The sequence below is a fragment of the Maylandia zebra genome, linkage group LG11, assembly GCF_041146795.1.
Source record: "Maylandia zebra isolate NMK-2024a linkage group LG11, Mzebra_GT3a, whole genome shotgun sequence".
Lineage (NCBI taxonomy): Eukaryota > Metazoa > Chordata > Actinopteri > Cichliformes > Cichlidae > Maylandia > Maylandia zebra.
The window spans coordinates 35,654,133-35,678,278 of record NC_135177.1 but is presented as its reverse complement, the minus strand read 5'-3'; the positions used below and the strand labels follow the sequence as shown (position 1 = coordinate 35,678,278).

At 46.1% G+C, this 24,146-nt stretch overlaps 1 protein-coding gene across 1 annotated transcript; it reads left to right on the top strand.

Annotated features, from left to right (window-relative positions):
- Nucleotides 1-4,659: 4,659 nt before the first annotated feature.
- LOC112430042 (uncharacterized) lies at nt 4,660-20,374 on the top strand. The gene is made up of 7 exons (XM_024804295.2): nt 4,660-4,776; nt 9,698-9,904; nt 10,018-10,131; nt 13,180-13,236; nt 17,143-17,388; nt 17,509-17,631; nt 19,982-20,374. Exons 2-7 carry the CDS (start codon nt 9,719-9,721, stop codon nt 20,054-20,056), a joined length of 801 nt encoding a protein of 266 aa, XP_024660063.2. The 5' UTR covers nt 4,660-4,776; nt 9,698-9,718; the 3' UTR covers nt 20,057-20,374.
- The last annotated feature ends 3,772 nt before the right edge of the window (nt 20,375-24,146 follow it).

Genomic DNA, 24,146 nt, shown 5'->3' with positions numbered 1-24,146 from the left:
CTGATTTAGCTACGGTCCTGAAGCCGCTGAATTAGCTGCTCAGTAAAGAGAAGAAATGGCAGTGGACATCAGCCTGTGAGTCAGCTTTCCAAAAAGCTAAAGAACGTCTGGCCTCACAAGAAATACTCACCCACTACAATCCTTAACTGCCTCTGTTTGGCGTGTGACACTTCACCATATGGAGTTGGAGCCGTGCTCTCACATGTCAAGCCAGATGGCCACGAACGGCCAATTTCTTATGCTTCACGAACTCTCAGTAAAGCAGAACGAAACTATGCTCAGATCGAGAGGGAGGCGTTGGCAATTGTTTTTGGAGTGTGCAAGTTTCTCCAGTATCTCCATGGTAACAAGTTCACCTTGCTCACTGATCATCGCCCACTGACCTCCATTCTGAGTCCAGTGAAAGGTACACACAAGGTCAATGGCAGCTGTGCGGATGCAGCGTTGGGTGCTCCTTCTGTCAGCACATAATTACACCTTACTGCCAGCACCGGAAACGTGCTCGTCATCTCCGAGCATGAAGTTAGGAGAGCCTTCAAGAGAGTGAACACCAGGAAAGCAGCAGGACCAGACGGCATCCCAGGTCGTATCCTAAGAGACTGCGCATACCAGCTAGCTCCTGTGTTCACTGAGATATTCAACATCTCTTTATCTCAGTCGGTGATCCCCACATGCTTCAAAGAGTCCATCATTGTTCCTGTCCCGAAGAAACCCCACCCTGCTTCTCTCAATGACTATCGCCCTGTAGCCCTCACCTCAGTAGTGATGAAGTGCTTTGAACGCCTGGTCAGAGACTTCATCATTTCTTCACTACCAGACACACTGGACCCACTACAGTTCGCTTACCGTCCAAATCGTTCCACAGACGATGCCATCTCTCATCTCCTCCACACATCACTCACTCACTTGGACACTAGAAGGGGGAATTATGTTAAAATGCTCTTCATAGACTACAGCTCTGCATTTAACACCATAATTCCCTCCACACTCACCACCAAGCTGGAGCATCTGGGACTCAGCTCATCTATGTGTCAGTGGATCTCCAACTTCCTAACTGGCAGACCACAGGCAGTAAGGATGGGCGGACATGTCTTAGCCTCCACCACTCTCAGCACTGGAGCCCCCCAGGGGTGTGTTCTGAGCCCCCTGCTGTACTCTCTGTACACATATGACTGCATGGCCACTACCAGCTCCACCACCATCATCAAGTTTGCTGACGACACCGTCGTGGTGGGCCTGATCTCTGATGACAACGAGACGGCCTACCTGAAGGAGATTAAGAATCTGGAGAACTGGTGCCAGAGGAACAACCTCCTTCTAAATGTCAGTAAGACAAAGGAGCTGATAGTGGACTTCAGCACTAAGCAGGAGAGGAACTACCAGACCCCTGTCATCAACGAGTGCCCAGTGGAGAGAGTGGACAGCTTCAAATACCTCGGAGTTCACATCACGCAGGACCTGTCATGGTCCTGTCACATCAACACCGTGGTGAAAAAGGCCCGTCAGCGTCTCTACCACCTCAGACGCTTGAGAGACTTCCAACTGCCCTCCAAGGTGCTCAGGAACTTTTACTCGTGCACCATAGAGAGCATCCTGGCGGGAAACATCTTAACCTGGTTCGGGAACAGCACCATGCAGGACAGACGAGCTCTACAGAGGGTTGTGCGGTCAGCTGAGCGCACCATCCGCTCCGAGCTCCCTGACCTGCACTCAATCTACAGCAGGCGGTGCTGGACCAAGGCCAGGAAGATCGTGAAGGACCTCAGCCATCCCAACAACAGACTGTTCTCTCTGCTGAGGTCAGGAAAGCGATTCCGCTCCCTGAAGACCAACACAGAGAGACTGAGGAGGAGCTTCTTCCCGCAGGCGATACGGTCTCTCAATCACAATCACACCACCACACAGTACTGACCCACACATATAGTTCTTACACACACACTGGACATTCTGGACATTGTTATCACTTAAATCACTTTAAGCATATTTGCACTGCACAAGACATAATGTGGATTGCACAACACTGGTCACTATATTCCTCATTTCCAGTTAATACTTGTACAGCTGCTGTTATTGTGTGTGTGTGTGTGTGCATATATTTATTTATTTATATTTCCTCATACATTCTTATATAGTTCTATACTGTGTATTGTGTATTTTGTTGTACAGTTATTTTATTTTCAACTTTAATTTATATATTTTATCTTATTCTTTCCCAGTTAAATTTACCCTTCATTCTAATTTGTGTTGTATAGTTATTTCATTTTTAACCTTAATTTTTTATATTTTATTCCTTCCTAGTTAAATTTACACTTTAATTTTTCATATTTATTTCCTATCTTATTCATAGCCCTTTTTTCTTTTTCTTTTTCTCTTTAGGTCACGAGCAGTTGTCTAAGCATTTCACTGCATATCGTACTGTGTATGACTGTGTACGTGACAAATAAAAATTTGAATTTGAATTTGAACCTTGCAGTACCGGAAGGGTGCACATCATGCCAATGCTGACGGTCTGTCACGTTTACCTCTGCCCCTTGCACAAAAAGAGAAACCGGGAGCGGTTGAGGTATTCTACGCATCTCAACTGGACACATTACCGGTCAGTGTTACAGAGATCAGATGTGACACTGTGTCTGATGTGACTTTGTCTCGTGTCCTGAAAATGGTAACAACTGGACGTTTCCCAGCAGCAAAGGACACAGATCAAGACCTGTCACCTTATCTGCTGCAAGAACTCACAATACAGCAGGGATACCTCATGTGGGGCGTAAGGGTGGTTGTGCCACCTAAGCTGCGCTCTCGTGTCCTGAAGAGCTCCACACAGCACATCCAGGGATAGTAAGGATGAAGAACTTAGCTCGCAGCTATGTTTGGTGGCCTGGCATTGAGTCACAAATTGAGCTTCAAGCTAAAGCCTGCTACTCTTGTCAGCGTGTGCAAAAAGAGCCTGGGTTAGCACCTTTGCACCCTTGGCTGTAGCCTTCCTGTCCGTGGGAACGGATCCATGTGGATTTTGCGCGTCCATTCGAAGGTCACATGTACCTGGTGGTGGTAGACGCATATTCCAAGTGGCCTGAGGTGCATATTATGGATGGCACCACAGCTGGTAAAACCATACAAGTGCTACAGGGTCTCTTTAGTCGCCATGGCATCCCTCACGTCCTGGTGAGTGATAATGGACCGCAGTTCTGTTTTGAGGAATTCAGGGTGTTCCTGAAAGCTAATGGAGTCAAACACATCCACTCCGTGCCATACCATCCTGCCACTAATGGTTTTGCTGAGCGTTTTGTGCATACATTCAAGCATGCATTGAAAGCTTCCAGGGGTACAGCACCTGTGCAGCAGCACCTTGATGCGTTCCTCTTGACATATCGCAACACTCCCCATGCAATGACTAGAGAAACGCCAGCTATCTTGTTCATTGGACGCAAGCTGCGCTCTCGGCTGGATTTTCTGAAGCCCAGTGTGGTCGGAGCAGTGCGTCGACAGCAACACTCCAGGGACAGATGGTTCACTGTTGGCGAGCCTGTCCTAGTGTGTGTGACTATAGGAAGGGAGAGGACAAGTGGATGCACGGTGTCGTACTGGAGAAGACTGGGCCAGTGTCATACAAGGTGAATGTGGGAGCACAAGGAGTGTGGAAACGTCATGTGCCACGGTCACATTGTCATGGTCCTGAGTCTGCAGACTCAGTGTTTTGTGTTTCTTTATGCTTTTGTTTATTCTGAGTATATATTCTTTTATAATTTGCCATTTGTTAGGTTTGTGTGCTGTGCCTGCCCTGGTCCCACTTCTGTGTTCTGTCTGTCTATGGTGTCACACTGTCTGTTTGTGAATCTGTCTGTTTAGTTCAGTGTCTTGTCTGGTTCTCGGTGTCTGAGTTTCGGTTTTATTCTGAAGGTCCCCGTCTCATGTGAGTGTGTTCACTTTACGTTTCCCCTGTCCCGTCAGCTCTGATTTCTCACAGGTGTGTTGCCCTCCTGTCTCTCGTCCCCTGATTACTGCTGTGTGTATTTAAGCCCTGTGTGTTCTCCTGCCTGTTGCTGGTTCATCTGTGTTCAGTTCCTCTGTCTGCGTCTCTCTGCACCGCACCCTGTTTCTTTTGCTCTCAGGTTTGTCATTTAGTTCTCCCAGTTTAGGTTTCTCCAGTCATCTGTCATTCCTCACTGCCTGTTCTGTCACTGCCACTTCTGTAAATAAACGTCACGCTCATCACCAGTCAACTGCCTGTATTTTGGGTTTGAGATATTATGTATGAACCAAGATTTATGGTATGCTGTACAAGCTATCAACAGTAGGGGGCACCACGCCCAGTTATGTGTGTGTGTAACTTCTGTGTTATGTTAATAAAGAGAAGAAGTCAACATGTAAACAAGCTACTGTGTGTATCAGTCTGACTCTGTATAAGCCCTAATAGTGTACTGACACCATAGAGGGAATATAACAAAAATATTTATTATAAAGTTGCTGATCAAGTTTATTTCAAATGTTTGAAGTTCAAGTTTGGCATGTTTGCTGAAAATATTTCTTTAACTCTTGACATGAACTGAACATAAACTTGTGGCTCCTCTCATGTCACTGCTACCTTTTCTGCAGGTGTTACCTTATACATCATATTTTTTATGCTCACCTTTCTCACAACCGAGAGCATAAAGAGGAGGTGCTATTGGTAACAGGTTTGGCCAGCTCTTGGTTTCCTCTTTCCAGTGTACCGCTTACTTGATCAGACTTGTTTGCTTTTCAAACGGAGGTGTTTAAGTTTTTGTTCTTCACTAACAGGTAAGTCTTTCATGTTTGATTCAGCTTGTAATTCAGACTAATTAAGAGTTGTGTATTTATGTAAAAAATGTGGTTTAATCTAATCGTTGTTCATTTATCTCCATGTTGTAAGTTTTAACAACATCAGAAAACACATCAAGTTGAAACTGATTTTATGATTTCTGGAAGACAAAAATACAACTTATACAGTAAGAAGTCTAATAATAAATATAAAATATAGTACATATATTTATTGATTGGTACAGGGGTTTCAGGTTATGGGTGGAAAACAACACAAAAACATGACTTCTTTGTTCCTTGAACAAGAGCATGCAGTAAATAAAGCTGGGGCATGGTGCTGACATCACTATGTGCTGCACATTTATCTGCTAAAACTGTGGATTTAACTACATTTCTGGAGTTTTTGAAATGCCATCCATCCATCCATCTTCATCCGCTTATCCGAGGTCGGGTCGCGGGGGTAGCAGCCTAAGCAAAGAGGTCCAGACCTCCCTCTCCCCGGCCACCTCCTCCAGCTTGTCCGGGGGAATACCAAGGCGTTCCCAGGCCAGCCGAGAGATATAATCTCTCCAGCGTGTCCTGGGTCTGCCCCGGGGCCTCCTCCCGGTGGGACATGCCTGGAACACCTCGCCCAGGAGGCGCCCAGGGGGCATCCTTACCAGATGCCCGAACCACCTCAGCTGGCTCCTTTCGATGTGGAGCAGCAGCTGCTCTACTCTAAGCCCCTCCCGGATGGCCGAACTTCTCACCCTATCTCTAAGGGAGAGGCCAGCCACCCTTCGGAGGAAGCTCATTTCCGCCGCTTGTATCCGCGATCTCGTTCTTTCGGTCACTACCCACAGCTCGTGGCCATAGGTGAGGGTAGGGACGTAGATCGACCGGTAAATTGAGAGCTTCGCTTTTACACTCAGCTCCCTCTTCACCACGACTGACCGGTGCAGCGTCCGCATTACTGCAGCCGCAGCCCCAATCCGTCTGTCGATCTCCAGCTCCCTTCTCCCATCACTCGCGAACAAGACCCCGAGATACTTGAACTCCTCCACTTGGGGCAGGAACTCATCCCCGACCCGGAGTGGGCACTCCACCCTTTTCCGGCTGAGAACCATGGCCTCAGATTTGGAGGTGCTGATCCTCATTCCCGCTGCGTTACACTCGGCTGCGAACCGCTCCAGTGCGAGCTGGAGGCCCTCACCCGATGAAGCCAACAGAACCACATCATCCGCAAAAATCAGAGATGAGATTCTGAGGCCACCAAAGCGAAAGCCCTCCGCCACTTGGCTGCGCCTAGAAATCCTGTCCATAAAAATTATGAACAGAACCGGAGACAAAGGGCAGCCTTGGCGGAGCCCATCACCCACCGGGAACGAGTCCGACTTATTGCCGGCAATGCGAACCAAGCTCTTGCAACGGTTGTATAGGGATTGAATGGCCCGTAGCAATGGGCCAGACACCCCATACTCGCGCAACACCTCCCACAGGACGCCCCGAGGGACACGGTCGAATGCCTTCTCCAGGTCCACAAAACACATGTAGACTGGTTGGGCAAACTCCCATGCACCCTCAAGTATCCTCGAGAGGACAAAGAGCTGGTCCAGTGTTCCGCGACCAGGACGAAAACCGCATTGTTCCTCCTGTATCCGAGGTTCGACTAGCGGACGAACCCTCCTCTCCAGCACCCTGGCATAGACTTTCCCGGGGAGGCTGAGGAGTGTGATCCCCCTGTAGTTGGAACACACCCTCCGGTCCCCCTTCTTGAAGATGGGGACCACCACCCCGGTCTGCCAGTCCACAGGTACTGCCCCTGATCTCCACGCAACATTGCAGAGACGTGTCAACCAAGACAGCCCTACAACGTCCAGAGCCTTCAGGAACTCGGGGCGGACCTCATCGACACCAGGGGCTCTGCCACCAAGGAGTTGTTTAACTGCCTCAGTGACCTCGCCCCCGGAAATCGGTGGGTCACACCCCTCATCCCCAGACTCTGCTTCCTCCCCGGAAGACGTGTCAGTGGGATTAAGGAGGTCCTCGAAGTATTCCTTCCACCGCCCGACAATTTTCTCAGTCGACGTCAACAGCGCTCCGCCAGCACTATACACAGTGCAGGTAGAGCACCGCTTTCCCCTCCTGAGACGCCTGACGGTTTGCCAGAATCTCTTCGAGGCAGTCCGAAAGTCTTTTTCCATGGCCTCTCCGAACTCCTCCCACACCCGAGTTTTTGCTTCAGCCACTGCCCGAGCCGCATTCCGCTTGGCCTGTCGATACCTGTCGGCTGCCTCCGGAGTCCCACAGGCTAACCAAGCCCGATAGGCCTCCTTCTTCAGCCTGGTGGCTCCCTTCACCTCTGGTGTCCACCATTTGGTTCGGGGATTACCACCACGGCAGGCACCAACCACCTTGCGGCCGCAGCTCAATGCAGCAGCTTCGGCAATGGAGACGCTGAACATGGTCCATTCGGACTCAATGTCCCCAGTCTCCCTCGGAATGCTGTTGAAGCTCTGCCGGAGGTGTGCGTTGAAGATCTCGCGGACTGGGGCCTCTGCTAGACGTTCCCAGCACACCCTCACTACGCGTTTAGGTGCACCAGGTCTGTCCAGCGTCCTCCCCCGCCACCTGATCCAACTCACCACCAGGTGGTGATCAGTTGACAGCTCAGCCCCTCTCTTTACCCGAGTGTCCAGAACATATGGTCGCAGGTCTGGTGATACGATTACAAAATCGATCATCGACCTACGGCCTAGAGCATCCTGGTGCCACGTGCACTTATGGACACTCTTATGTTCGAACAGGGTGTTCGTTATGGCCAAACTGTGGTTAGCACAGAAGTCCAATAACAAAGCACCGCTCGGGTTCAGATCAGGGAGGCCGTTCCTCCCAATCACGCCCCTCCAGGTCTCGCTGTCGTTACCCACGTGAGCATTGAAGTCTCCCAGCAGGACAACAGAGTCTCCAGGTGGAGCACCTTCCAGCACCCCCCCCAGGGACTCTAAGAAGGCTGGGTACTCCGAACTGCCACTCGGCGCATAAGCGCAGATGACAGTCAGGACCCGTTCCCCGACCCTAAGGCGCAGGGAACAAACCCTCTCGTCCACCGGGAAAAACCCCAACGTACCGGCAGCAAGCCGAGGGGATATAAGAATACCCACCCCAGCCCGCCGCCTCTCACCAGGGGCAACTCCAGACTGAGACAGAGTCCAGCCCCTCTCCAGGAGACTGGTTCCAGAGCCCAGACAATGCGTAGAGGCGAGCCCAACTATATCTAGCCGGTACCTCTCAACCTCACGCACCAACTCAGGCTCCTTCCCCACCAGAGAGGTGACATTCCATGTCCCTATTGCCAGTCTTGGCAGCCGGGGGTCGGTCCGCCAGGGCCTCCGCTCCTGGCCGCCACCCGGCTCACAATGCACCCGACCCCTATGGCGCCTCCTGCGGGTGGTGGGCCTGCGGGAGGATGGGCCCATGTCTCCTCTTCGGGCTGTGCCCGGCCGGGCCCCATGGACTAAGGCCCGGCCACCAGACGCTCGCCCTCGGGCACCCTCCCCGGGCCTGGCTCCAGGGCGGGGCCCCGGTAACCCTATCCCGGGCAGGGTAAACTGTTCCCTCGATATTCTTTTCATGGGGGTCTTCTGAATCGCTCTTTGTCTGGTCCCTCACCCAGGACCAGTTTGCCATGGGAGACCCTACCAGGGGGCAAAAGCCCCCAGACAACATAGCCCCTGGGATCCCTGGGACACACAAACCCCTCCACCACGATAAGGTAGCGATTCGAGGAGGAGGTTTTTGAAATGTGTTGCATTAAATAGAAAAGGTTTCTTTTATTTAGCTTTGTTGATATAAATGTGGCAACGATTATTGAGAAAGAGATTTTTCATGTAACAACTGAGGGAGGAAGTAGAAACAATTCAGCAGAAATGAAAGATTAAAAAATTTATAATGACAACTTTTTGTCATGTGAGGCAGAGGCAGGCAGGAAGGGGATGCAAACACAGGACTCTAGTTTTAGTTCTAGAAAACTAGAACTAAAACTCCAAACCAGAAACACAGGGAGACTTACACACATGAGGAGGTACAACAGGACAAAAGGCAAAGGAACACACAGGGTTTAAATATACAAGGGAATAATGAGGGAATGGGATGTAGGAGGGAAACACAGCTGGGATTAATTAGACATAACAAGACAAGGGGAAGAAAAATTAGACACACTGACATTGGACATGGGACTGTCAAAGTAAAACAGGAAATAACACAAACATCGAACCAGGAAAATAAGACACAACAGAAGGAACACAAGGGAGGCACAGAGACAAAACCTAAAGGAAATCACAGCAGTGCTAAAGAAAAACTAAGGAACAGAAAATACAAAAAAACAAATCATGAAAAACCCAGAACATTGAATAAACAAAAACCGAAACATGGAGTCACCCTACTACAGACCATCACACTTTTATTATGAATATAATTGTTATTATTATTATGCCAGAAATTATCTATAGAGACCAAAGTCATTTTTGTAGCACACGACAAACTTTTTTCTGCTGTGAAGTGAAAATTTTAACATAGAAGTTTATGACACGTGACCTGCTGTTGTAGCTGACACAGTAAAGGGACTGGGTACATCACTGCGGGATTCCATTTTCAGCACCTGGAGGTTGCCTTTCCATGTAAAACATTCTTGTAAACTAGTATCAGCACAGTGTTATCCATATGAAGAACCCGTGTCACCTGTTAAAGCCAACTTGAGAGCGTGCAGTGATGTGACAGTGTCCCAGCATCAAGTCGGTTTAATTAATTAAAAGATTACTTTTAAAATTCTTTTTAAAGCTCCTTTGGTGGAAAGTGAAGGGAAGTGAGGTGTGTGGGTTTAATTGTTTTTCCACTAAGACTTTAATCTGATTCTTATTTCAGTTTTTTTCTTGTCTCTCAGTCTCCAGGATCTCAAGACAGGATGTCAGTGACTGTGTCCAAGGCTGATGGGGTCACTGTGTTCACTGAATTCACTCTGACCCTTGACCCCCAAAGTCCTTGGCCTCCTCTGCGTCAGATCTTCAAGAACCTTTGCTACATTCCAGTGTGCTGCACTGTGTCTCAGCACCTGAGAAGTCTCAACAGAGCTTCTCAGACAGTGCTGGGGGTGAGCTACAACCATCTACACATCACATTTTATATTATGCCTATTTTTTAATTTGTAGTTTTTTCTTAAAGTGCACAATGTTCACTGTTCATACTGTACTTCATTTTTCACAGACGCTGCAGATAATGATCGGGCTGCTCAACATTGGATTTGGACTTATACTCTATAACGCTTGGACCTCCCTTTACATACACTACTTAGGCTTTCCATTTTGGTTGGGTGCATTGGTAAGGAAATAATGATGGAATGAATGAATATATATATATATATATATATATATATATATATATACATTAGGGGTGCAACGATACACAAAATTCACGGTTCGGTTCGGTTCGATACTTTGGTGTCACAGTTCGATATTTTTTCGATACAAAAAAAATGTTCATGCCTTTTTAATTTGTCATTTATTAAAATTATAAATATATATTTTAACTCAAAAGTACAGTTTTTAAATTTAACCCTAACCCTTGTGCGTGTTTTTTATTTTGACAGCGAATACGCACCTGCGGACCACTTATGTGCAGCCCTGTTTATTTATCTGATCATATTGCAGCCACAGAAATTCTTTTGTCCATGAAACCATAAAGCTGCACTTTATTTTTGCCTTATAGTCTGATTTGTCATAACTTCTCCGTTTTGTGGTAAGCTTTTCTTTGGCTGTCACTTCTTCACCCTGACCGGTCTTATTTGGCTCAGCAGAACTAAAATATATATCTGTCTGTGAAGGTTCTCAGTCATCCAGGTCATAGTCAAATATATATCCTGCTGCTTTTAAACACGCACTCACATAAGCTCAGCGATTCTCTGCGCGATCAACCTCTCACATGTTTAAGCTTGCTGCGGGAGATTTCACTTGTCATGTTTGCATAGTAAGCTAACAATTAATAAGATGATGTCAGAGGAATTGGTGCACAAATTATCATCACTCACAGATCAGTGCTGTCGCTCTCTATACACAGTTCGCGCCATTGCAAAGTGAAAGCAAAAAAACAAGCGCAAATTCAAACGCGACTTCAATATGTCACATATTGACAGTGGCTCACCGATGCCAATGACATAATTACCCAGCTACATTTCCGAAAGAATGCAAAAGCATTGACATATATTTTTCCTTCCTACAATAGCCCGACGGGCAGGGAAGAGATAGATTTTGGTAGCCCGACTGAAAAAATCGCTAGCTTCGGGACGTCGGGCTAGCGATATTGCAAGCCCTGTATCTGATTGAGGAATCACTCATCTTTGGAAAAGAGAGTTTATTACAGAGAAATGTCTCTTTCCAAAATAAAAGCTATACTATCCGCTTCTTCCGGGCTATATTCTCAGCAGCATATTAAACAGCTGTCTAAATGACTCGGCTAAAGTTAGTAGCATGCTTGCTTGTTTTTTTTCTGCTTCCACTTGTCTTTGCACTAGGATGATGTCGGCGTAAATGTGCAGTCATATTCGTTGTGTTCCCACTAGTGCTGTCAGGTTAATCTCGTTGAAATGACCTTAACGCCACAACACGGCAAATCTCCGTTAACGAGCTACCGCCGATCGCCCCGTGCGTGGGGCTAGACGGCCAACACGTTAACGAGCTAACTGCGCTAACACACTAGTTCTCACCCATGTAATTCAGCATTGCATGGCACATCCAACATACTGTTTTACTTTAGTCCATGACTCGCTTACCTTCAGGGTCATACGTCACATTAAAACCAAAATAATTCCAAACGCCAGATCTGAATGAGGGTGGGGGAGGTCCATGTTGTAAGGAGAGCTTAACTTTTGTCTCGCTAGCTTGCCCTGCGCTCTTCCTTCTGACGATGCTGTCTGTGTTGAGCGCTCAGTGAATCTGCGTTCGACTACTCCGCCTAGGCTGCACTGTCGACCCTAGGCGGAGTAGTCGAACGCAGATTCACTGAGCGCTCAACACAGACAGCATCGTCAGAAGGAAAGTTGATAAAATAAATTACAAATTTTGTATTGTTCGATACATATGCGTACCGAACCGAAAGCACTGTATCGAGCGGTTCAATATCGATACGAATATCGTTGCACCCCTAATATATATCTATATATATATATATATATATATATATATATATATATATATATATATATATTAGGGGTGCAACGATATTCGTATTGATATTGAACCGTATATATATATGTGCATACATACATTGTCTAATAAGCAGCACAGTGGTTGTTATTGTTGCCTGATAGCAACAAGGTTCTGGACTGGGTGTCAGTTGTGTGCGAGTTATTTCTGGGTGATCCGGTTTCCTCCACAGCCCAAAGATGTGTTTCATGTTAACTTGTAATTCTAAATTGTCCTTAGGAGTGGAAATGAGAGTGTGTGGTTGTCTGTTTGTCATAAATTGGTCACCTGTGTTGCTCCCTTGTTAGTGAGATTTGGTTACGAAAAAAAAGATGACCAGATTTGTTTTTCCATTTCACATCAGGTCATACTGGATACACAAGATGAGAAATGAAATGCCAACAAAGGGCCATGTAAACCAAACCTGTCACAGTAATGGAATAGGAATCAACTGAGTAATCTTTACGAGAAGATCATTTTGGGGGTCAAACATATCTTTCCTAAATATGTGACAGAAAGCTTAATTGCCAAGTTTTGTCCAAGATCTATCTAAGTGTGATGACACCAGTGCACATTTACACGCACCAGTTCATAGTGGCTCAAGAGTTGGGAGTTCGCCTTGTAATCGGAAGGTTGCCGGTTCGAGCCCCAGCTTGGACAGTCTCGGTCGTTGTGTCCTTGGGCAAGACACTTCACCCGTTGTCTACGGGTGGTGGTCAGAGGGCCCGGTGGCGCCAGTGTCCGGCAGCCTCGCCTCTGTCAGTGCGCCCCAGGGTGGCTGTGGCTACAATGTAGCTGCCATCACCAGTGTGTGAATGTGTGTGTGAATGGGTGGATGACTGGTTGTGTAAAGCGCTTTAGGGTCCTTAGGGACTAGTAAGGCACTATACAAATACAGGTCATTTACCATAGTTTTGCTAGGTTACATAAAAATTGGTTATAGTTCAAAATACCAGTTTACACAAACAAACCATACAATTTGTTTTTGTAAACAAACAAATTATATAGTCTTTCCAACCTCCTTAAACTGTACAATTGTTCTCTCATGGCGAAAAGTTTATTTACAACATATCCTGCAAGAAGAGGGGATAAAATGTCCATAAAGACCCCTCTGTTTTCTCTGTTGCACTCAGTAAAAAGATGGATGTGAACTTTATTTATGTATTTATTTATTTTGTCTTTTGTCTAGTTCATCATCTTCGGTATTATGTGCATTTTGTCTGAGAAGTATCCAAGTCCATGTTTGGTGAGTATTTCAGCTGTAAAACATTTTCATATGATCTCTAAAGGACTTTTTGTTGTCATGTCTTATTCTTATTTGCATTCATGATAAATATATTAAACATGTACAGTATGTCCTACAGCATACACACACTTACATAAATACTGGAGGGAAGTTTGCGGAGAGAGGGCTTAACACCCCTCTAGTCTACATATAATTGCTAAATTATTTTTAGCAAATAAAATACTTTGATAAAAATGATTTCCCACTCCTGACCCCACCTCCAACTTTTCGCACTGCATCTTGAAACAGTTTATATTACAAACAACAATCAGGATGTTACATCCTCATCATGGAAAGATTGTCCACTGGCCTGTAGGTGTGAATAGACTGCAGAGTCCTGGCCTGATGAGGTAGCTCTTCTGTGTGGTGCCATCCATTTCTCCAAAGGTTGTTTGGTTTCCCTGATTCCCCAATTTTTGGCGGCGCATGTTCAGGGTTTTAAAAGCCACAGAGACACGGTGTTTAGAAAAAATGAGTCTTAATTGTTCCGATGCTCATGACACATACAGGAACACAAAGGGTTTTCACTTAGGCAGCACTTGTCCTTCCCTCCTGGATCAGTTGGAGCTTTCTTTAGGAGCCTTCCCAGCTTTGACAAATTGTTATGACCCGGCGCTGCTAGGCGACAGCGGATGTAACATAAATGAGCCCAGAGACCAGGAGGTTAGATAAAAAGAAACACACGAGGTTTATTAACACAACTGAAAACCGTTAGTGAGAGGCACAGAAAAGAAGACCAGACACCAGCGAAGGAGGATAAGAAGGACAGACGCAACAACATTGTCATCCCCTATGTAGCCGGTGTATCAGAAAAACTCAGGAGAGTTTTCTCCAAGCATGACATCCCAGTGTATTTCAGACCCAGCAACACACTCAGACAGAAACTGGTTCACCCGAAAGACAAAACGCCAAAACACAAACTTAACAACGTGGTGTATGCTGTACAGTGCAGCGAGGAATGCTCAGACCTCTACATTGGAGAGACCAAACAGCCACTTCACAAGCGCATGGCACAACACAGAAGAGCCACCTCCACAGGACAAGACTCAGCGGTCCATCTGCATCTTAAGGATAAAGGACACTCTTTCGAGGATGCCAATGTTCACATTTTGGACAGAGAGGACAGATGGTTTGAAAGAGGAGTCCACTGTGAGCGACCATCTTTGAACAGAGGCGGGGTTTACGACACCAACTCTCTGCCATCTATAATCCAGTTTTGAGATCCCTCCCAGACGCCTTAACGCCCACTCACATCCTGGGCCATCTGACCTCAGGAATTCGCATGACAAGGTGGGGCCAGGTTTCACAATGAACACACCCGAAACTCTGGCTGATTGGGACCCACACCCAGTTTCACACCTTGGCTCAGGCGATTAGAGGATCATCAGGGGTCCTTTTGTCCCTCTGTGGGGGGAAACTCCCACTAGGTTTATATCTGGGACTCTCCACCATTTGACCTTAGAACTGAAGAAGCTTCTCGGATGAGAGGTGAAACGTCTTCAAGCAACTTAAAGAAGTCCAGACGCTTTTCTTTGCAAGCTCCTTTGACCCGTTAGTGAAACAGCTCACTAGGCAATAGAGGGATTTTAGACAAACATAACAAACAACTCAAGTAACACTACTAACACCAGTAGAACACTATTCATCTAAACATCTCACGGGAGGCAACTCAAAACAAAGGCTCAAATGAAGGCAAAAGGAGGGACAATCTACACAGCCTGTTCGAGTCAACAAGTCCCTCTTCGAATGAAGCATCCTCAGCCTTTTATATTCTCAGGTAATTGCAGGCAGCTGTGTCATAATTGCAAGCAGCTGTGTCATTGGTCTGTCGTACTCAAGGCTCCTGCAGCAGCCAATGGTGTGAGTGGTCTGACACGCTCTGATCTGCATGAAGTTGGGGCGAGCATAGGTCCGGGCCAGCCAATCCCCCGTGAGTCCTGGAGCACTTTGATTTCCATAGAGGAAGGCCAGAGGCCGTAACACAAATGTCCAGCTGGGATAACCACATTAACTCAGGGCCTTCTTGATGTGATGTTCTTCTGCTTCCCTGACCACTTTGTCTGTGGGGATGGTGTTCATTCTGTGTTGTAGCGCACTGGTAACACCCAGATTGTGCTCCACTGGATGGTGAGAGTCAAACCTTAAATACTGATCTGTATGCGTGGTTTTACGGTACACATCAATATTTAAATGTCTCTCGTTACTGATGGAAATCTTACAGTCTAAGAAGGCTAACCTGCAACTTTTCATATTCAATGGTACTCATGGCCACTGATCAATGGTCTTTGATCAGTAGTTGTAGATCAGAGGTCGTGACAATTTGCATACTAATGGTCAAGAAACTGACCTCACAGCCCATTGTTCATCAGTGGTGCTAGTTTCAGTAAGTATGCAAATGAGACTGAAGAGGATGGATGAGTGACCAAACGTTTCTCCCACTGAACCAGCTTTCTGGGATTTCCTTACCTGGATGATTGAGCATTCATGAAGACAACAGTCACAATAGATTTCCTGAGAGATTACACTGAATAGGGGATGTGATCCAGAACTCGTTCTGTTTCTATATTTCATTATGTCAAGAAGAATAAAGGAAGAGGAAAATGAAAAAGAGGCAGATTAGCTGGCTAAGGTTAAAAAACTGCTGCCTAAGTTTAAACGTAACTTCTGTACAATTATAATTCACGTCGAAGAAGCTCTCATTTTTTAGAAATCTGGCCAAATTAGTGAACCCCCCTCCACAAATGTGATTATCTAGACTTGGGACCAGGAAGCAGAGTTGCAGTTTTATTATGTGTCTCTGCAGCTTCTCTCCTCCTGTCACCCCCCTTAAAAAGAAAAATCCCATCCTCTGAGAGACTGTGTCAGCTGCCAGATAAAAAAAAAAGAACAAACAATCCAAAAACATTTAAAAAAAATCACAAAGAATAACAGCAAAGTCCACAACTATCCACAACTGCACCAAAGCGTTTTGAAAGCGCTCTCGAAATCGCATATATTTCCAAACAGAGCTGTCCCATTGCAGTGTGGATGTTTGAAAACGCAGACTTTCTAAAACGATGATGCATTTTAGTCATGTGATGCAGTCATGTGACCAATTAAACAAAGATAGCGGAGTGCATTATTCAGCAGCTGTTTTGATTTGTCTCAATTTTGACAGCCCTAAAAAAAGATTAACATCAGTTTGTACGTGCTCCAGATAGCTTTTATTCAAATTCTTTAATTTGCGCAAATTCACTCGCTTTTGCGCAGGACTGGAACGTAAGCGTTTTGGGCCGTTTCAATGTGGATGCACAATTCTGTGAAAATGACTGAAAGCGCTAGTGTGGACGCAGAGAGTTTTCAGATGAAAACGCCATTTTCAAATCTATCCGGGCTAGTGTGGATGTAGCCTAAGGGGAGACAATGCTAGGGACACAGACATGAGACAAGGGACCGTCAAAGTAAAAAGACATGAACACAAGGGAGCACAGTGAACACCTAAACACTGGAAGAAAATAACAAAAAATCAGAAAACTAAAAATTGATAAACACAAAACATAAACATGGACTCACCAGATTCCGGACCATGACATCTACGACAGAGATTCCAAATCTGAAGAATCATCAGAATCAGATACTTCATTAATCTGAAGTGAAGAATAACATTAACAAACCAAAAACAGAAACCCTAAACCCAAATTCACAACCATCATATCCTAAAGCAGCAACTAGACAGAAACCAACATTTAGATTAATGAGGAATCCAGACATGACTACGTAAACATGTGTACTCACAGAGGCTATGATACTTTAGTCTAAGAATGCACTAAGTGTCATTTATGGTTTGGATATTTTCTTGTACATTAACTGGTCATTTTTGTTTTTCAGGTCATCCTTACTGTGATTCTGAATCTGGCTGGAGGTGCTTTTACCCTGACAGGCAGTGCACTGTACGGCGTTTATTTAGAAGACATTGGCTTTCGTTGGAACTATGATTGCTACAATGGTTACAATGGCTACAATGGCTACAATGGTTACAATGGTTACGGGTATGGAAGGAAAACAATAAGGCCTCCATCTTTAGACGAAAAACTCCTTCAGGAGAAATGCTTGGAGGGCCGAGCAGTGCTGGTGGTAAGTTAGGGAAAGCAGAAAGAAAAATCGCACATATACACTATATGATACTATCTTATATACTGCAGTATATAACATTTTGAGACTTTAGATGAAACACTGTTGTTTGTGTCCCATCAGATGCTCCTGAGAAGCATCAGTGCTGTGATGATCACCTTGTCTGTTCTGGAGCTCTGTGTTGTGATAAGCTCTGCTGTCCTGGGAATCGAGGCTCTGAGTAACAAAGAAAAAGGACAAAACAAGGTAGATAATGGACAACACAATGGTTCAAGCACATTCTGATAAACATGTTAAATAGTAGAAGATGTTGGCTGAACACATGAAGTGTTCTTGCAGGAATTCTGTTTGTTTTGTCTGAATATCAGTGAAACCAGGTAACAGTGAGTCTGTGCAGTGTTCTCATGCTCTCTACCAGTTTGAGTGAGTCAGTTAAAGTTTATATCTGATGTACAGACAGAGAGCAGGATGACAACATAAAACAAAACAACAGCCCATCATGACTTTAAGGCATGAAGCTCAGTCAGTCCCACGTCTGGCTCCCACATGGACCGGCCCAGGACAGCAAGTCCAGAGTTCAGGCTGCAGATTTTAGGGAGAGACTGTGTGAATCAGAGCTTGGTGGTGGAACTGCTGCAGAGAGAGAGAGAGATCCATGAGGAAGAAGAACTGTTGGGACTAATAAAAAGATAGACCAGAGGAAGTTTGAACAGCTGTGCCCAACTTTATGTTAGTTTGAAAAACAACAGCTTACCAAAATTTGTTTTAATAAGATCCATCCATCCATCCATCTTCATCCGCTTTATCCGAGGCCGTGTCGCGGGGGCTGCAGCCTAAGCAGAGAGACCCAGATCTCCCTCTCCCCAGCCACCTCCTCCACCCAGCCACCTCCTCAAGCTTATCCGGGGGAACACCAAGGCGTTACAAGGCCAGCTGAGAGATATAATCTATCCAGCATTTCCTGGGTCTGCCCCGGGGCCTCCTCCCGGTGGGACATGCCTGAAACACCTCACCCAGGAGGCACCCAGGAGGCATCCTTGTCAGATGCCCGAACCACCTCAGCTGGCTCCTTTCGATGTGGAGCAGCAGCTGCTCTACTCTGAGCCCCTCCTGGATGGCCGAACGTCTCACCCTATCTCTAAGGGAGAGGCCAGCCACCCTTCGGAGGAAGCTCATTTCTGCCGCTTGTATCCGCGATCTCGTTCTTTCGGTCACTGCCCACAGCTCGTGGCCATAGGTGAGGGTAGGGACATAGATCGACTGGTAAATTGAGAGCTTCGCTTTTACACTCAGCTCCCTCTTCACCACGACGGACCGGTGCAGCATCCGCATCACTGCAGCCGCAGCCCCAATCCGTCTGTCGATCTCCGGCTCCCTTCTCCCATCACTCGCGAACAATGAGTGAAAGCCCTCCGCCACTTGGCTGCGCCTAGAAATCCTGTCCATAAAAATTATGAACAGAACTGTTTACAAAGGGCAACCCTGGCGGAGCCCATCACCCACCGGGAACGAGTCCGACTTATTGCCGGCAATGCGAACCAAGCTCTTGCAACGGTTGTATAGGGATCGAATGGCCCGTAACAATGGGCCAGACACCCCATACTCCCGCAACACCTCCCACAGGACACCCCGAGGGACATGGTCGAATGCCTTCTCCAAGTCCACAAAACACATGTAGACTGGTTGGGCAAACTCCCATGCACCCTCAAGTATCCTCGAGAGGATAAAGAGCTGGTCCAGTGTTCCGCGACCAGGACGAAAACCGCATTGTTCCTCTTGTATCTGAGGTTCGACTAGCGGACGAACTCTCCTTTCCAGCACCCTGGCATAGACTTTCCCAGGGAGGCTGAGGAGCGTGATCCCCCTGTAGTTGGAACACACTCTCCGGTCTCCCTTCTTAAAGATGGGGACCATCACCCCGGTCTGCCAGTCCAGGGGTACTGCCCCTGATCTCCACACAACATTGTAGAGGCGTGTCAACCAGGACAGCCCTACAACGTCCAGAGCCTTCAGGAACTCGGGGCGGACCTCATCAACACCAGGGGCTCTGCCACCAAGGAGCTGTTTAACTGCCTCAGTGACCTCGCCCCCGGAGAGTGGCGGGTCATTCCCCTCATCCCCAGACTCTGCTCCCTCCTCGGAAGCTGTGTCAGTGGGATTAAAGAGGTCCTCGAAGTATTCCTTCCACCGCCTGACAATTTTCTCAGTCGACGTCAGCAGCGCTCTGCCAGCACTATACACAGTGCAGGTAGAGCACCGCTTTCCCCTCCTGAGACGCCTGACGGTTTGCCAGAATCTCTTCGAGGCAGTCCGAAAGTCTTTTTCCATGGCCTCTCCGAACTCCTCCAACACCCGAGTTTTTGCTTCAGCCACTGCCCGATCCGCATTCTGCTTCGCCTGTCGATACCTGTCGGCTGACTCCGGAGCTATTGTTTTAATAACAATAAAATAAATTGTAATTGCACTTTATTTTTAATGTCACCTTAAATGTTGATTCCTTTGTGTATTCCTGCATGAAAATGTCATCAAAGTGTGCACAGTCGTGTTTGTGACTGGAGGGAGTTTACACTTCACAAATATTATTTTTCTCTTTTAGAGCACTGACGACCCAGAGCTCTACAAACCTATGCTGGAGGAAGTCACTGTACAGCCTGTGGCATTAACAGCCTGACTCTGTTCACGAAATATCAGCGATTTACACACATTCTTACTAATAACTTACTGATAATATACGAATTATTACTGTGTTTTGATGTAGTGATGTATATCTTATGTTTAGTTAGATCCCAGCACCTGCGTATGTAAAAAATAATTGTTACAAGTCTTTTCTTTTCTTTCTTTTTTTACAGAAGTGTTTAAACAGGGAATGTCAGGTGGAGGTTGTTACTTTTAAATGAGGTTTGAAATTTTAAGAAACTCAAATTTTTACTTTTCTCAGCCTGTGCTGTAAAGGATTTCTTGGTATGTTCAATAAAACATGAAAAGTTCAGCTGTTGTGCGTTTTTTTTTAAAAATTCAGATTGTTTGCCTGTAATTGTGAATCAGATCGAGACCAAAACACATTCTCATTGCATTTGGAAGAAAAACAATAAAAGGTGAATCAAATAGACCATTACGGTAAGGCTGGGATGGTCAATGTGGTAAAGTAAATCCGTTGGGCATCTTCCCTCGTCTTTAGACAATAATTCTGATGGAAAAAGAGCCAAACGGGACAGGCAAAAAAAAAAAGAGAAAAAAAAAAAGGATGTAAATCCTTAGGTGACGGCCAAGCAAAAAACAAGGTCATAGTCCCCCCGTGAGAGGGGCCAGCGTGTAAGAGTTTGTGGAATGTTCTTTGTCTGTGTCTCTGTATATAAGATGTAAGGGCGATGGCCACAATTTAGAGATGGTCCTGGTGTTTCACTGGGATGCTCTCTCCACATTGCAATGTGTTTATTAAACCCACTTCAACTCAAGCTCACTGGGTGTGTTGAAGGTTATTGTTAAAATTTCCATAACACAAGAAAGGTGTGGTTTGTGTCTATGAACAGTGAACACCCGTGTGTACACCTGTGTGCACACCTGTATGGATGAGCGTGTTATTATTCAAATGGTTTCTCCATATAATCATCTTCTAGGGGGTATGGGGAGCCATAGCCCCGTCCCCCAGGTCATGAAGCAGGCATTGAGGAGATCAGGCCCGAGACATCCAGAGGCCCCAAGAGCCCAAGGAGGACCATCGGAGGGGCATCCTTGCCACCCTCCTGGGAATAACTGAGTAGAGCCCCAGACAAGAGGCCAACCAGCAGCCATGGAGCAGAAACCAGAGGGGGCTGCAGTGGCGTTCCCGCCAGCTGTGCCCAAGTGAACCAAACCGTAGGCCCAGAGGCCTGAGGGCCCTCCATCCCCCGGAGGAGACCTGACCAAGCCCGGCCCCTCCAAGGAGCCACCAGGAGTGAACTGGTACATACCTGAGTGCCCAGCCCAAAAACCACCAACCGACACCTGAGGGCATCAGCAACCAGCAGGGAGTGTAGTGAGAGGAGATAGGCTTCCATACTCTGGAGGGCCTGAGATGTTCCCAGACGTGGAGTCTAAGACCCGACCTGACATATAGACACAGACACAAACATGCATTCCCCCCCCCCCCCCCCCTCCCCCCCATGGACGCATATACAAATACTCAGCACTCACCCAATGTAAAGGCAGACACTAATGGACACTGTACACACAATCATACTCCCCAAACATACTCTATACCCCATGTCCAGGTAAACTCACCCCCCGAGGGTGAAACCACACATAGACCCAGGAGATGTTGCCCTCTCCTTTCGGGTGGAGGCAAGCAGACATCCCAGACCCCAGTCGGACAGCCAATATCTCCTCCCAGCCCCTCCGCCCCGATGGCTAACAGAGAACGGGAGTGTGTGAAGACCCCATACCTCCCTCCTCCCGCTCATGTGTAGTGTGCTGCGTGTTGTTCTAAAGTGCATTTAAAACACGGGAGGGCATGGTGCTTCCTGCCAGAGAGCAGCAGGTGTAGCACGAGCCCTCCTCAGAACCCTCAATGTCTACATGCATTTAAAATTGAGAGGAGGTATAGTGCTGGCGGAGCGCTGCTGACGTTGACTGAGAAAATTGTCAGGCGGTGGAAGGAATACTTCGAGGACCTCCTTAATCCCACTGACACGTCTTCCGAGGAGGAAGCAGAGTCTGGGGATGAGGGGAATGACCCGCCAATTTCCGGCGAGGCGAGGCGAGGCTGCCATATCGCCCCTCTGGCCATCACCAGTAGGCAGCAGGTGAAGAGTCTTGACCACGGACACAATACAGAGAGTGTCCGAGCCGGGGCTCGAACCGGCAATCTTCTGATCACAAGCGAACTGCCTACTCTTGAACCACGATCGCCCTAAACAGCAATGATAATAATACTTATGTGAAGTAACACAAGCTTATAGGAATCGTGTTATATACTTTTCCATAGCATTACATTTGAATTCAACAGTTCAATCTTTCAAATAACGGACAGATATTTGTGAAATCACGATACATTTGTGAATGTATTTTAACAATCTAAATATGCATATGTACAGACAGATACATTTAATAATCATGAAAATTATGTTTTATTACATTACAGTGATTTAACGTTAATTTACATTTGAAATGTGGAATCACAGTCTATTTACGTAACTTTAATGATATTCTAGAAGAACAGAACAAAACTGTAAAATGAACAATAAAATACTTTCATATTAGGATTTTTTCCCACAGTGCAGCCATACCCGCGACCTTGTGGTTGTTAGTTCACATCCATTGGCCAATGCTTAGCTTCATGTTATTATGTGTCCCAACATCCAATGGCATGTCACATTGTTTTCATGGCCACACCCTCACCCCAGGTGCAGAGGCCTATTTCTGGTCAGGAATGTTGTGAATACTTTGAGATTTATATTAATTGCAATTCCTACCTCTACATTTATTTTTTTAAATATATAATTAGCACATCATGGCCGTGCAATGTTTTATATGGGGTTTTTTTTGTTTTTATTCCTATTAATTATATTTTTAACTTGTCTCTGAATTATTGAATCAGACCAAGATGACATGAAATTTTCAGCAAAATTAGAATTCAAATATTTTGAGTAGCACAACATTAATCATCTCCGTCCTTTTCTCACCCCACATGTCGCTGCCATTCTTGTCCATAGCCTTGTTACTTCCCGGATTGATTATTGTAATTCACTTCTTTTTGGTCTTACTCAAAAATCCACCCACAAGCTCCAACGTGTCCAGGACTCTGCTGCCCGTATTATCACCAGGACCCCTTCTGTCCACCACATCACTTCTGTCCTGCAGCAGCTTCATTGGCTCCTGGTCAAATATCGCATCAATTTCAAAATACTCTTGCACAAATTTAAGGCTATTCATCATCTCTCTCCTCCATATCTCTCTGATCTGGTTCAGATCACCGCCCCATCTCGGTGTCTTAGATCTTCTTCTTCCCTTTCTCTCTCTGTCCCCTCCTCCCGTCTTGCCACCATGGGTAGCAGGGCTTTCAGCTACTCTGCTCCTCGACTCTGGGATTCCCTTCCTCCTGATTTAAGAAATATCTCTTCCTTCTCTCTCTTTAAGTCATAACTCAAAACTCATTTGTTCAAAATAGCTTATCAAACATAGCTTCTCCACTCGGCTATTTTCAATTTGATTTATGTCTTTTGCTTTTATGATTGTGTAAACTGCTTGCTTTTATGTTGCTGTTATTATTCTACCGTGTACAGTGTCCTTGAGTGTTCTGAAAGGTGCGTTCAAATAAAATGTATTATTATTATTTTTCCACCAATACAAAAGGGCTGTTTTTTGTTTTGTTTTTATTTTTTGCTCATAAGCAGAGAGTGCTTGCTAGCGCTGTCTTTAGACAGTAAATGTGACGAAACTATTCAGGAAAAAACGCTGCGTATATATTGTTTATCATGACTCTGGGTTTACGTGGCCTATCAACACCATTTAAAAACTGGTATATATCACCTTGTTGCTTTGTCATCTTGAAGTGGTCATGTGATTGGCTTACCACGACTACTTTATTCTTCCTCAGTCAAACAGCAGCACTCGTGCAATTGTTTTGCCCCCCCTGAGCTCCAGGTGTTGTGCCAAAAAGTGATCATCTGGTAGAAAGTGATTGCTGTCTGCGGGAGCGCGCGCAGCTGCTTAAAGCTGTAGCGCCCAGATTACTTACATAGAGAGCTAAGTCTGTGCAACTGATGTAAGGTGCAGTAAGCTGA